The 14,095-nt window shown below is 43.8% G+C and overlaps 1 protein-coding gene across 4 annotated transcripts in view; it reads left to right on the top strand.

The window, feature by feature from the left end:
• The window catches only part of PHACTR2 (phosphatase and actin regulator 2), a 367,207-nt gene that overhangs the window by 322,112 nt on the left and 31,000 nt on the right, over positions 1-14,095 (top strand). For 3 of the 4 annotated variants that reach the window (XR_005778428.1, XM_040429243.1, XM_040429245.1), the window contains exons 3-6: positions 4,474-4,554; positions 7,555-7,704; positions 9,963-10,172; positions 10,333-10,533. Coding sequence is in view for 3 of the 4 variants with exons in the window: in XM_040429243.1 (XP_040285177.1) it covers positions 4,474-4,554; positions 7,555-7,704; positions 9,963-10,172; positions 10,333-10,533 (642 nt within the window). In the remaining variant the exon portion in view is untranslated. The remainder of the gene's footprint in view (positions 1-4,473; positions 4,555-7,554; positions 7,705-9,962; positions 10,173-10,332; positions 10,534-14,095) is intronic. The other variant, XM_040429244.1, reaches the window with a different exon arrangement.

The following is a 14,095-nucleotide window of genomic DNA, read 5'->3' as shown; positions in this document are numbered from 1 at the left end:
GGCAGTCTTTACTCACTGAGACTATCTATCTTATGCTGTCAATCTCTCCAGCTCCCCACATGGAGACAGACAGTGTGGAGATGAGCAATACAGTAGCGTTTCACTTAGGTACAGGCGGTGCAATAACAGGGTGGTAGATGGTGAGCTAACGTTCCACTCATGCCGCGGCCATCGTTACCTTTAGTGTAGGCAATCAGCCTGCGCAGAGCCGGCAATTACTTGGCGTCCCACGTGTTGATGTAGTCTCAGGTGTGCGCCGTTACCTTCAGTGTAGGCAGAGCTGGCAGAGACTCTGCATCCCACATGTTGATGGAGTCTCAGGTGTGCGCCGTTACCTTCAGTGTAGGCAGAGCTGGCAGAGACTCTGCATCCCACATGTTGATGGAGTCTCAGGTGTGCGCCGTTACCTTCAGTGTAGGCAGAGCTGGCAGAGACTCTGCATCCCATGTGTTGATGGAGTCTCAGGTGTGCGCCGTTACCTTCAGTGTAGGCAGAGCTGGCAGAGACTCTGCATCCCACATGTTGATGGAGTCTCAGGTGTGCGCCGTTACCTTCAGTGTAGGCAGAGCTGGCAGAGACTCTGCATCCCACATGTTGATGGAGTCTCAGGTGTGCGCCGTTACCTTCAGTGTAGGCAGAGCTGGCAGAGACTCTGCATCCCACATGTTGATGGAGTCTCAGGTGTGCACCGTTACCTTCAGTGTAGGCAGAGCTGGCAGAGACTCTGCATCCCACGTGTTGATGGAGTCTCAGGTGTGCGCTGTTACCTTCAGTGTAGGCAGAGCTGGCAGAGACTCGGCGTCCCACGTGTTGATGGAGTCTCAGGTGTGCGCCGTTACCTTCAGTGTAGGCAGAGCTGGCAGAGACTCTGCATCCCACATGTTGATGGAGTCTCAGGTGTGCGCCGTTACCTTCAGTGTAGGCAGAGCTGGCAGAGACTCTGCATCCCACATGTTGATGGAGTCTCAGGTGTGCACCGTTACCTTCAGTGTAGGCAGAGCTGGCAGAGACTCTGCATCCCACGTGTTGATGGAGTCTCAGGTGTGCGCTGTTACCTTCAGTGTAGGCAGAGCTGGCAGAGACTCGGCGTCCCACGTGTTGGAGTCTCAGCGTTGCACGTGGTGGGATATATTAGATTCCCAAGGCAATTCTCACATATTACATCTGAAGCGCCTCATCCTTGAGTCCAGTGGGTTCTGGGCTCAATGTATCGCTTATACCAGGTAAATATAAATAATTTATAAATGAGATATTTAAAGGTATGGATAAGATCTTTCTGGATTTCTCCAAAAGAAGTGTGCCTGTCTACAGCTATAAATTAGATGCTTCAGAACTGTAGACATGCCCTTGTCCCAACTTTTTGGAGATGTGTTGCTGCCATCAAGTTCTAAATGAGTTAATTTTTTTTTTAATGAAAAATGGTCAAATGTCTCACTTTCAACATCTGATATGTGGTCTATGATGTATTGTGAATAAAATATGGGCCTATGAGACTTGAAAATCATTGCATTCTGTTTTTATTTTACTCAGCGTCCCAACTTTTTGGAATTGGGGTTGTAGTTGGCAAATACCGACACTATGAAGGCTCATATGTACCCAAATAGTACCACCATATAAAGCAAGGAGCTAGATCATTGCCCATGTAACAGTGCTATAAATAGTGCCAGGCACCATGCCTATGAATTGGCACCCACGTGGTTCTTATAGCAGTGCCAATCATAGTGATCATACAGTATGTTGCCTGTCTTACCACCCATATAATGCAAGCCCCTTTGTCGTTTTAATTGTACCTGCCATTTTTTTCAGACATATTGGGCTGTCTAAATGCTTGAAAGTTGTAGATCTCTGGCTGTTTGGTTAGTGGTCTTTACTCTTTTGGTATGCCAGTCATTATGAAGAGACATTAGAAAACTGCACAGACGGGGCTATATGATTTGTGAGCGGGATATTCTGTACTGAATAGAGCATATTTTGTAGGTGTGCTGGTATGGACTTTTCTAGTTTACGCTTTCTGAATGTCTAGCCAGTTTGTAAATGACGAAGCTCGGAGAGGAGGCATTGATCGGTGTACAAGGAAGATATATTTAGCTGTGTTCAATAGAAACTGTAGATGAGCAACAGCATCATCATCATACTTCATCCTGCATTGTCTATGTAGCAGAACTAAAAAATACATGTATTATGCCAAAATACACCATGAAAGGGGTTCATTCATAAGACCCTGTCTGTCTTCAGTGGCCATATAGAAATAAAATGGTGACGTGACCTTATCATATCCTGGATGCTGATTCTGGTAGGTAATGATTTAACAAACAGAGAGAAAAGGGCTGCCACTGTGACTGTGATATACACTGCTCAAAAAAATAAAGGGAACACTTAAACAACACAATGTAACTCCAAGTCAATCACACTTCTGTGAAATCAAACTGTCCACTTAGGAAGCAACACTGAGTGACAATCAATTTCACATGCTGTTGTGCAAATGGGATAGACAACAGGTGGAAATTATAGGCAATTAGGAAGACACCCCCAATAAAGGAGTGGTTCTGCAGGTGGTGAGCACAGACCACTTCTCAGTTCCTATGCTTCCTGGCTGATGTTTTGGTCACTTTTGAATGCTGGCAGTGCTTTCACTCTAGTGGTAGCATGAGACGGAGTCTACAACCCACACAAGTGGCTCAGGTAGTGCAGCTTATCCAGGATGGCACATCAATGCGAGCTGTGGCAAGAAGGTTTGCTGTGTCTGTCAGCGTAGTGTCCAGAGCATGGAGGCGCTACCAGGAGACAGGCCAGTACATCAGGAGACGTGGAGGAGGCCGTAGGAGGGCAACAACCCAGCAGCAGGACCTCCTGTTCCGCCTTTATGCAAGGAGGAACAGGAGGAGCACTGCCAGAGCCCTGCAAAATGACCTCCAGCAGGCCACAAATGTGCATGTGTCTGCTCAAACGGTCAGAAACAGACTCCATGAGGGTGATATGAGGAACCGACGTCCACAGGTGGGGGTTGGGCTTACAGCCCAACACCTTGCAGGACGTTTGGCATTTGCCAGAGAACACCAAGATTGGCAAATTCGCCACTGGTGCCCTGTGCTCTTCACAGATAAAGCAGGTTCACACTGAGCACATGTGACAGGAGACGCCGTGGAGAACGTTCTGCTGCCTGCAACATCCTCCAGCATGACCGGTTTGGCATTGGGTCAGTAATGGTGTGGGGTGGCATTTCTTTGGAGGGCCGCACAGCCCTCCATGTGCTCGCCAGAGGTAGCCTGACTGCCATTAGGTACCGAGATGAGATCCTCAGACCCCTTGTGAGACCATATGCTGGTGCGGTTGGCCCTGGGTTCCTCCTAATGCAAGACAATGCTAGACCTCATGTGGCTGGAGTGTGTCAGCAGTTCCTGCAAGACGAAGGCATTGATGCTATGGACTGGCCCGCCTGTTCCCCAGACCTGAATCCAATTGAGCACATCTGGGACATCATGTCTCGCTCTATCCACCAACGTCATGTTGCACCACAGACTGTCCAGGAGTTGGCAGATGCTTTAGTTTAGGTCTGGGAGGAGATCCCTCAGGAGACCGTCCGCCACCTCATCAGGAGCATGCACAGGCGTTGTAGGGAGGTCATACAGGCACGTGGAGGCCACACACACTACTGAGCCTCATTTTGACTTGTTTTAAGGACATTACATCAAAGTTGGATCAGCCTGTAGTGTGTTTTTCCACTTTAATTTTGAGTGTGACTCCAAATTCAGACCTCCACAGGTTGAAAAATTTGATTTCCATTATTTTTTTTTGTGTGATTTTGTTGTCAGCACATTCAACTATGTAAAGAACAAAATATTTCAGAAGAATATTTAATTAATTCAGATCTAGGATGTGTTATTTTTGTGTTCCCTTTATTTTTTTGAGCAGTGTATGTCCCCCATGTATCTGCTGCATGAATGTCCATTAATACTTGGTATAAAAAAAATAGTATAGACCATTAGAGCATGAAAGCTGGCTCTCAAGGTATAAACTGTGAATTTCACCACCAACAACCAATTATATAGTGGGTAGGGGTTTGGGTTGAAGGAGTGAATTGAAGTCCTGTTAAAAGGGTTTTCTGAGAATTATATACTGATGACCTATCCTGGGACCCCCACCGATCAGTTGTTCGATAAGGCATTGGCGCTCACAGGAGCCCCACTCAGCCCCATTCACTTCAGTGGCACTGAGCTGCATCTAGGCCTTGTGACTGATGAACATGTCGTTACTGGCCTAGGAAAAGCTGCTAGCGCTGCTGCTTTTTCAAACAGCTGATCGTGGGGCTCCCAGGTGTCAGAGCCCCACTGATCAGATACTGATGACCAATCCAGTGGATAGGTGATCAGTATATTAGTCTCAGAAAACCCCTTTAATGAAAAAAAAAAAAAGTGCTAACATTTTGCAATCCCTTACCTGTGCACATACCATCATGCAGTTTTCTTTTCTCAGTATTAGAACGCAAGATATCCATGAGACAGAGCCGTGAAGAGCTTATAAGAAGAGGAGTTCTCAAGGAAATTCCAGACCATGGTAAGGTTTGTGACTAGTAGACATCATACTGTACATATGGCACAGACATGGGGACTCTCCACATTTGAAGTCAGGCATTACACAGGACTGATCCATGGGTTGTACCATTCTGTATGCAAAGGTCCACTGCATTGATATAATAAAGACATGTGAGCAGAATGTTAAATGCCTATATGCCATATATTTTCTCATCACATTGCTACAACCCCTCTCGGTGTCTGTATTCTCTCATCACATTGCTACAACCCCTCTCGTGTCTGTATTCTCTCAGCACATTACTACAACCCCTCTCGGTGTCTGTATTCTCTCAGCACATTGCTACAACCCCTCTCGGTGTCTGTATTCTCTCAGCACATTGCTACAACCCCTCTCGGTGTCTGTATTCTCACAGCACATTGCTACAACCCCTCTCGGTGTCTGTACTCTCACAGCACATTGCTACAACCCCTCCCGGTGTCTGTATTCTCTCAGAACATTTCTACAACCCCTCTCGGTGTCTGTATTTTCTCAGCACATTGCTACAACCCCTCTCGGTGTCTGTATTTTCTCAGCACATTGCTACAACCCCTCTCAGTGTCTGTATTCTCACTGCACATTGCTACAACCCCTCTCGGTGTCTGTATTTTCTCAGCACATTGCTACAACCCCTCTCAGTGTCTGTATTCTCACTGCACATTGCTACAACCCCTCTCGGTGTCTGTATTCTCTCATCACATTGCTACAACCCCTCTCGGTGTCTGTATTTTCTCAGCACATTGCTACAACCCCTCTCGGTGTCTGTATTTTCTCAGCACATTGCTACAACCCCTCTCAGTGTCTGTATTCTCACTGCACATTGCTACAACCCCTCTCGGTGTCTGTATTTTCTCAGCACATTGCTACAACCCCTCTCAGTGTCTGTATTCTCTCAGCACATTGCTACAACCCCTCTTTGTGTCTGTTTTCTCTCAGCACATTGCTACAACCCCTCTCGGTGTCTGTATTCTCTCAGAACATTTCTACAACCCCTCTCGGTGTCTGTATTCTCTCAGAACATTTCTACAACCCCTCTCGGTGTCTATATTCTTCTCAAAAGCGTGTTACCCGATTTGCCTCTTTGTAAATAATTCTTCACTTCACAGTTGTTATTTATTAAAAAAAATAAAAATAAAAAATTTCCTTCCTTATCACATCATGTTATGAATACTGGTTCACACAGCTTAAAGAGACTCTGTTACCAGGATCAACCTTATTAAACCAGACATACTGGCTAGTAGGGCTCATCATGCTGATTAAAACGATACCCTTCTTTTGTCTGTATGATAGATAGCTGCAGAGAAATCCTCATTTGTATTAATATGCAAATGAGATGTTGGAGCACCAGAAGGCGGGGCTGTACTCTGCACATTCCCCAACTCCCCTTGATTGACAGGACTAGACAACAGGCTGAGGGCAGAGCTGTGTCCTAGAGCTGTGTGTGAGCATGTAAATATCATATCACTAGGTACTATAGCTTCACCACACCATCACAGCGTACTCTAATCAGAAAAGTTAGTCTTCAGTAGGTTATATATTCACACAACTTTTGCACCAATCATGCACCAAAATCATCATGAATTCCGGATCGCTTGCATGTGAACAGTATTTTTGAAACCCAGTCACATGCATAGGAAAATTCCCACGCAGATTTGATGCAACACGTAGTAAAAATGTGGCTTGTTGCTTATTTCGGACAGAAAATGCAAGGATTAGCCCCATTGGATGACAGTGGGGCTAATCTTTGTGCAGAACTGCAACAGTACAAATTTGAAATCTGTGGCAGAAATCTGAGAATATGTTCACACAATTAAAATCTGCCGTGAATTCTGTCATGGAAAACGGACACTTTTTACTGCGAAATCCGCAATCAAAACTGCAACAATAGCTTTCCATTGACTTCAATGGAAAAAATTCCACTATGTGTGCATGGTGGTGTTTTTTCTGCTGCTAAATTGAGATACACTTCTGAAGTGGCATGTTACCTCCTAGAAGGGGATTGTTAGTGGATTTTGTGTTGAAGTCAATGGGGAAGCAGAAAAATGCTAGCAGTATTAAAAGCATTTCTAGCAGCACTTCCACCAACAAAAACGCTTCTAAATTATATCCCAACCAAGGGCTGGATAAGAAAAACACTGCCAAATCTTCAACCAAAAACTCTTCTACATACTCCTGTAAATCAGCTACCAAATTAGAAATCTGCCTCCACAAACTACCTGTTTTTCAGCTACTGACTTTTCTGATACAGATTTTGCTGTGTGAACTCAGCCTGAGGGTCATTCTCCGATTTCTACTTTGGAAAATATATGTCACATTTTTCCAGTTCAAGACCATTTATGACCAAGTGCATTTTCCATTCTTTGAAAGCCTCTGAAATAACTTTTTTCCATTAGGTTATGTAAATCATTTTTGCGTCTTTTTTGCTGATACATGGGGCATTATTTATTTTTATTTTTTTGTATTTTTTTTTTATAAAAAGGAAAAATGTAAAAAAGAGTAACCATGATCTGTTCACGTATTTTAATAATTTTTTTGTTAATAGAATGCAACAAAAATATATATTTTTTTATTATGTCCCCTTTCTTTAACTGTCATTGTGATAAGGGATATATGGGTTCTGGTGGTTAAAGGTGGGGCTAGAAACTGTGTAGTGGCCTGTTTTTAATTTTGTCTTTATGGTTATGTTTTTTAATTTTACACTTTGTGTCCCCCATAAGGTCACTCAAGACCTTTGTGGGACACATCACATTACATTCTTACATAATTACTGATTTCTGCTGTAACTGAGTTTTACATATTAGCCTCAGTTAAAGGGAGAATACAGCTCCCAGAGACGTTGTATAGCGCTATACAACCTCACTGCAGAGCTGATCTGGGTCTGCCTAGACCCAGTAGCTCATGCAGACTCACGGCCTCCAGTGATCACATGACTGCTCGGACCAGGGCCCAGTCAACTGCCAATGACATGCATTTCTATTTTTATAGATTGTGATGGTTCATTAAATATGGGAAACTCAAATGGTCATACTGTGCCAATCAGTGAGGAGACACCAAATGAACAGAAACCCATAACTGGAAATGGAGCGATAGCATCAAAAGCAACTACGGTAGAAGAGAAGAAAGATGATAAGAAAGGTAAAAACCATGAATGTCTGTGTGGATTGTAGGAACATGGCATGTGATAACTCACTAGGATGTTGTATTTGAGCGTTCACCAAGGTACTGTCAACTTAGCTCTGTATGACTGCAGAAGTACCAAGAATGCTGTGAGAAACATGATAAATATCTAGAACTTGATGAAAAGAATAGATGCTAGCATTGGCAATGGAAAATGGCTTCCAATGTTGATATCATATATAGGTAATAAATGTAGCAGGAAATAATTTTTTGGTCTGAATTCATATTTTATGTAATGTATATGGCCAAAAGTATGTGGGCACTTAACAGTCACACCTGTGTAAGTTTGTTGGACATCTCATCCAAAACCATGGATGGTAGTATGGAGATAGGCACACTTTTATGGCTTTAACAGCCTTTACGCAGCTGGAGAGGCTTCCCACAACATTTTGGAGTTTGTGAGAATTTGTGTCCATTCAGCTAAAAATGCTTTTATGAGGTCAGGCAGTGATGTTCGATAAGAAGGTCTGGCTTGCAGTTAGCCTTCCAGTTCATTCTAAAGGTGTTTGATGGGTTGAGATCAGGGCTCTGTGCAGCCTCCACATCAAACTACACATCAAACCATTGTCTTTATGGACCTTGTTTTTTGCGTAGGGGCACAGGAACAGGAAAGGGCTTCTCCTAATCTTTATTTTTAACAAAGCTGGAAGAATCTAGTTGTCTTAAAATGTTTAACATCACTCTTCACTGGAAATAAAGGCCTATACCAAACCCTATAACATTATCGATCCTCCAACAAATCTTCCAGTAGGCAGCCGCATTTCAGTAGGTAGTTTTCTTGAGGCATCTGCCAAACCCTGATTTATCCACCAGACTGCCAGATGTGTAATTCATCTATTCAGTCCACTGGCATTGTGCTTTATACCACTCTATCCAAAGAGTGTCCTCATGCATTTTGATGTTAGGCTTGTGTGTAGCTGCTGGATCAGAGAGACCCTTTCCATGAAGAGGTGGTCTGGAATTTTGTAGTGAGGATAGGTACAGTAATGTACTGTGTGTGCTTCAGCCACTGAGTTTCTGTGGTCTGCTACTTCATGGATGAGCTGTCGTTACTCCTAGATGTGTCATAATAGCACTTGCTGTTGAGACTGGGAGATCCAGCAGATCAGAAATTACATGAAGTGACTTGTTGCAAAGGTGGCAACTTTATGACAGTGCCACATAAACTTCTTCAGTAGGGTACATACTAGTACCAGTAATTGTCTACTGGGTTGCATGGCTGAGTGCTTGATATTATGCACCTGTTTGCAATGCATGTGGCTACAAAGTCTAAACTTCTACATACATGTTTACATGTGTTTGGCCATAGTCTGACTCTCCATTGGTGACAGCCACAACACCGGCCACCCACAGCAGCCTATAGCCAATGATTTTAAGGGCATTACCTCTGTTAACCCACAACTTCATGCAGCCAAAAGTGTCATTGGAACCAAGCGTTATATAAGGGTAGGCAATTTTCTGTACCCTTCAGGATCCTGTTACGTCACTTCAGCAGCCAGCTAGGCCTGCAACACATTGGCTAACTGGTTTCTGATCGCTCGGGACCTCTGCCAATCAGCTGTTTTGAGAAGGCACCGTGAGCAGCGCTGCCTTCTTGCAGCTTACCAAGCACATCACCATAGATTGTATAGCGACTGTGCTTGGTATCACAGCTCAGCCCCATTCACTTGAATAAAGCTGAGCTGCTCCTAGGCCACTTCACACATGATCGTGTCGTCACTTGGCCTTGGAAAATTAGAGAGAAGGCTGTGGCACTCACCAGAGAGCCAGTACAGCTGATCAGTAGGGGTCCTGGGTGTCAGACCCCCACTGATCAGATACTGATGACCTATCCAGAAGATAGGTAATCAGTAAAAAAAAGACAACTACACTGTGGATTTTCCACTGCAATATTTGCCTGGGAAAAACGCACAGCATTTTATGGTACCAGCAAAGTGGATGAGATTTTACACATTACACACACCCATGTTTACATACTAAAACTACTATGACTCATTTCTCTACATTCTCCAGTCAGTGTGAAATTTCAGAAATAGGATATGCAGTGAGCTCTGGTACCGTTATATACTCCAAAAATGTTAGAAGACTAACTTTGTATGTGTTTCTTTCACTTTTGGAGTTAGTTTATTTACAGGTTCCCTCTTATCATTTGCACGCCTTCTGAATGTATGAAATTCTTCACAGTAGGACTTTCTGTCAACTTTTCTTCTTTGTAGAAAGAGGTCGTGTGTGTCCAGAATTGCCACCACCTCCTGCTCCACCAACTCCCAAACAAAAAAAAAATATTGTCCCTCACAAAAATGTAGCCACTGCAGGCACCCATAAGAAAGGTGAGGCAACTACAAAACAGACTGCAGGTGGCACTAGTAAGCAGCCACCAGCCACTCTTCCAAAGTTGACAAACCGAGCAGCCTCCCGCAGCATTGGTAAGTGTAAGTAGCTGGGTACATTGCATGATTGTGCCGTGCATTCCTGGATCCCCCTAGGCATGTGTTCCCATTGTATTTTTTTCCCTTTTGTAATGTTCCATGTAACTGCTTTGGATTTCATGATGTTAATTTCACTAACACATTCCTACTTCTCTAGAGAACACAGAGAAGACCATTGGAGCACCCGAGACCAAACCAAAAAGAACAGCCACACCTTCAAAAAGTTCTGCTGCTGCTTCTGCTGGGCAAAGCCATAAGAAAGATGAGTCTGCCAACAAAAAATCAGCCAAAAGCATTTCTAAACAGCTGTCTGCTCCTACATTAAAAACTACAAATAGAGGTGCCACGCAGGAGAGTGGTGAGTGTAAAGACTGTAGCTCCGTCTACAGGTGGGCACAAGTATAGCAAATAATAGCAGATACCGTTACCTCCCAATGCAAATGCTTATCCAGTGTCTGACTGGGATGGCTAGGGCCCACCAGTAAAATGTATTTTGGGGGCCCACCGTACCGATACATTCAAATATTACCTGCACACACAGCAGCTGCAAGATGCTACCAGATGACTGAATATTGGGGTCCCTGCAGCAACTTTGAGAAGGTAGGTCCTGGGGAGAAGAGGACAGTGGCAGCTTTCCTCTACACCTAGAAGACAGGTGGGAGGTTAGGGGCCCACCGGGGGATTCACCTGTACCCCTGTGGGCCATTCCAAGCCTGTGCTCATCATTTGATTGCATGACAGTAATGCATTTCAGGAATTCAGATTTGCAGTTTTTTAAATCCTACAATAGAGCTCACCAGCATGTGACTTTAAGTTCACACCATATTTGCTTATTCTACAAGTTTTAGGCTATGTCTAAGTAACAGCCGTCACACGGCCATTTTTAGCACCAGTGAAAGTCTATGGGGCTATTCACATGGCCGTTCTTTTAACGGCCAGAGAATAGCGTCCGTCCAAACATGTCCTTTCTTTGGCCGTTTTCACAGCCGGATGGACCCCATTGAAATCAATGGGACCGTTTTTAACCACCTCAGCTCCCCTAGCTTAAACCCCCTTAATGACCAGACCACTTTTTACAATTCTGCACTACACTACTTTCACGGTTTATTGCTTGGTCATACAACTTACCACCCAAATTAATTTTACCTCCTTTTCTTCTCCCTAAAAGAGCTTTCATTTGGTGGTATTTCATTGCTGCTGACATTTTTACTTTTTTTTTTATATTAATCGAAATTGACCGAAATTTTTCACTTTCTGTTGTAATTTTTTTAAAATATAACCACATTTCTATATAAATTTTTCTCTAAATTTATTGTTCTACATGTCTTTGATAAAAAAAAAAAATGCAATAAGTGTATATTTATTGGTTTGGGTAAAAGTTATAGCGTTTACAAACTATGGTGCAAAAATGTGAATTTACGCACTTTGAATTTCTGAGCACCTGTCATGTTTCCTGGGGTTCTACAATGCCCAGACAGTAGAAACACCCCACAAATGACCCCATTTCGGAAAGTAGACACCCTAAGGTATTCGCTGATTGGCATAGTGAGTTCATGGAAGTTTTTTATTTTTTGTCACAAGTTAGCGGAAAATGATGATTTTTTTTAATATTTTTTTTTTTCTTACAAAGTCTCATATTCCACTAACTTGTGACCAAAAATAAAATTTTGCATGAACACGCCATGCCCCTCACAAAATACCTTGGGGTGTCCTCTTTCCAAAATGGGGTCACTTGTGGGGTATTTATACTGCCCTAGCATTTTAGGGGACCTAAAGCGTGAGAAGTAGTTTGGAATCCAAATGCGTAAAAAATGCCCTGTGAAATCGTAAAGATACTCTTTGGAATTTGGGCCCCTTTGCGGATCTTGGCTGCAAAAAAGTGTCACACATGTGGTATCGCCGTACTCAGGAGAAGTAGGGCAATGTGTTTTGGGGTGTCTTTTTACATATACCCATGCTGGGTGAGATAAATATCTCTGTAAAAGACAACTTTTCCCATTTTTTTTTATAAAGTTGTCATTTTACAGAGATATTTCTCTCACCCAGCATGGGTATATGTAAAAATACACCCCAAAACACATTGCCCTACTTCTCCTGAGTACGGTGATACCACATGTGTGACACTTTTTTGCAGCCTACGTGCGCAAAGGGGCCCAAATTCCAATGAGTACCTTTTAGGAGGGCATTTTTAGGCATTTGGATTCCAGACTTCTTCTCACGCTTTAGGGCCCCTAAAATGCCAGAGCAGTATAAATATCCCACATGTGACCCCATTTTGGAAAGAAGACACCCCAAGGTATTCCGTGAGGGGCATGGCGAGTTCATAGAAGTTTTTTTTTTTTGGCACAAGTTAGCGGAAATTGATTTATTTATTTTTTTTCTCACAAAGTCTCCCTTTCCGCTAACTTGTGACAAAAAATAAAATTTTACATGAACTCGCCATGCCCCTCACGAAATACCTTGGGGTGTCTTCTTTCCAAAATGGGGTCACATGTGGGGTATTTATACTGCCCTGGCATTTTAGGGGCCCTAAAGCGTGAGAAGAAGTCTGATATATAAATGTCAAAATATTTTTACGCATTTGGATTCCGTGAGGGGTATGGCGAGTTCATGTGAGATTTTATTTGTCCCAAGTTAGTGGAATATGAGACTTTGTAAGAAAAAGCAAAAAAGCAAAAAAAAAAAAAAAAAGAAGACATTTCCAGTAACTTGTGGCAAAAAAAAAAAAAATCTTCTATGAACTCGCCATGCCCCTCAAAAGGGATTTTTTTTTTTTATAGCGCTGCAGCGATTTTACGGTGTTTTTGCAGTGATCAGAAAAAAAATAATTCTGTCACTGCGGTGGGGCGGACTGAACGCAAGTGTGCACACAAGATCAGTCCTGATCGGGCGAACACTGCGTTTTTTGTAGAGCCTATAGAACATGTCCTATTCTTGTCCGCAATTGCGGACAAGGGAAGGCATTTTCTATATAGTTCTGGCAATGTGCGGATCCGCAAAATGCGGAAAGCACATTGCCGGTGTCAGTGTTTTGCGGATCCGCGGTGTCCGTGTTTTGTGGATCTGCAAAACACATACGGACGTCTGAATGGAGCCTTACAGGGGGGTGATCAGGGAGTCTATATGGGGTGATCACCCCCCTGTCATTGATCACCCCCCCCTGTAAGGCTCCATTCAGACGTCCGTATGTGTTTTGTGGATCCGCAAAACACATATGGACGTCTGAATGGAGCCTTACAGGGGGGTGATCAGGGGTTAATAAGTGACAGGGGGGGTGTAGTGTGGTGATTGGTGCTACTTTACAGAGCTGCCTGTGTCCTCTGGTGGTCGATCCAAGCAAAAGGGACCACCAGAGGACCAGGTAGCAGGTATATCAGACGCTGTTAACAAAACAGCGTTTAATATACCTTTCAGGGGTTAAAAAAATCGCATCTACAGCCTGCCAGTGAATGATCGCCGTTGGCAGGCTGTAGATCAGCTCGTTTACCTTCCGATCCTGTGAACGCGCGCTCCTGTGTGCGCGCGTTCACAGGAATTCTCGCGTCTCGCGAAATGACGCGCCAATGCGTCGAAGAGGAACAAATCGACCGCCGCCGGAACGCAATCCTGCGTTAGGCGGTTAATAGCCGATTGACAGGAGTGCACCCGTTAAAAACGGGTACTTAGACCATTTAGGGGTTAAAAAAAAAAACTCTCCTTATCCACTTGCTCGCGGTGCACCAGTCTCTCCTCTCTTCATTGATCAGGACCTGCCGAAGGACCTGCGATCTGCATGGTGACGTAACCACGTGGGAGCGCGCAATGACGTCATCGTGCACCTTCGGCAGGTCCCGTTCTGTGAAGAGAGTAGAGACTGCTGCAGCGTGAGCAAGTGGATAAGGTGAGGGTTTGTTGTTTATTTTTTTGGGTTGCAGGAGCTG

This window comes from Bufo bufo, chromosome 4 (assembly GCF_905171765.1).
Source record: "Bufo bufo chromosome 4, aBufBuf1.1, whole genome shotgun sequence".
Classification (NCBI taxonomy): Eukaryota; Metazoa; Chordata; class Amphibia; order Anura; family Bufonidae; genus Bufo; species Bufo bufo.
This window is presented reverse-complemented; position numbering and strand designations above follow the sequence as displayed.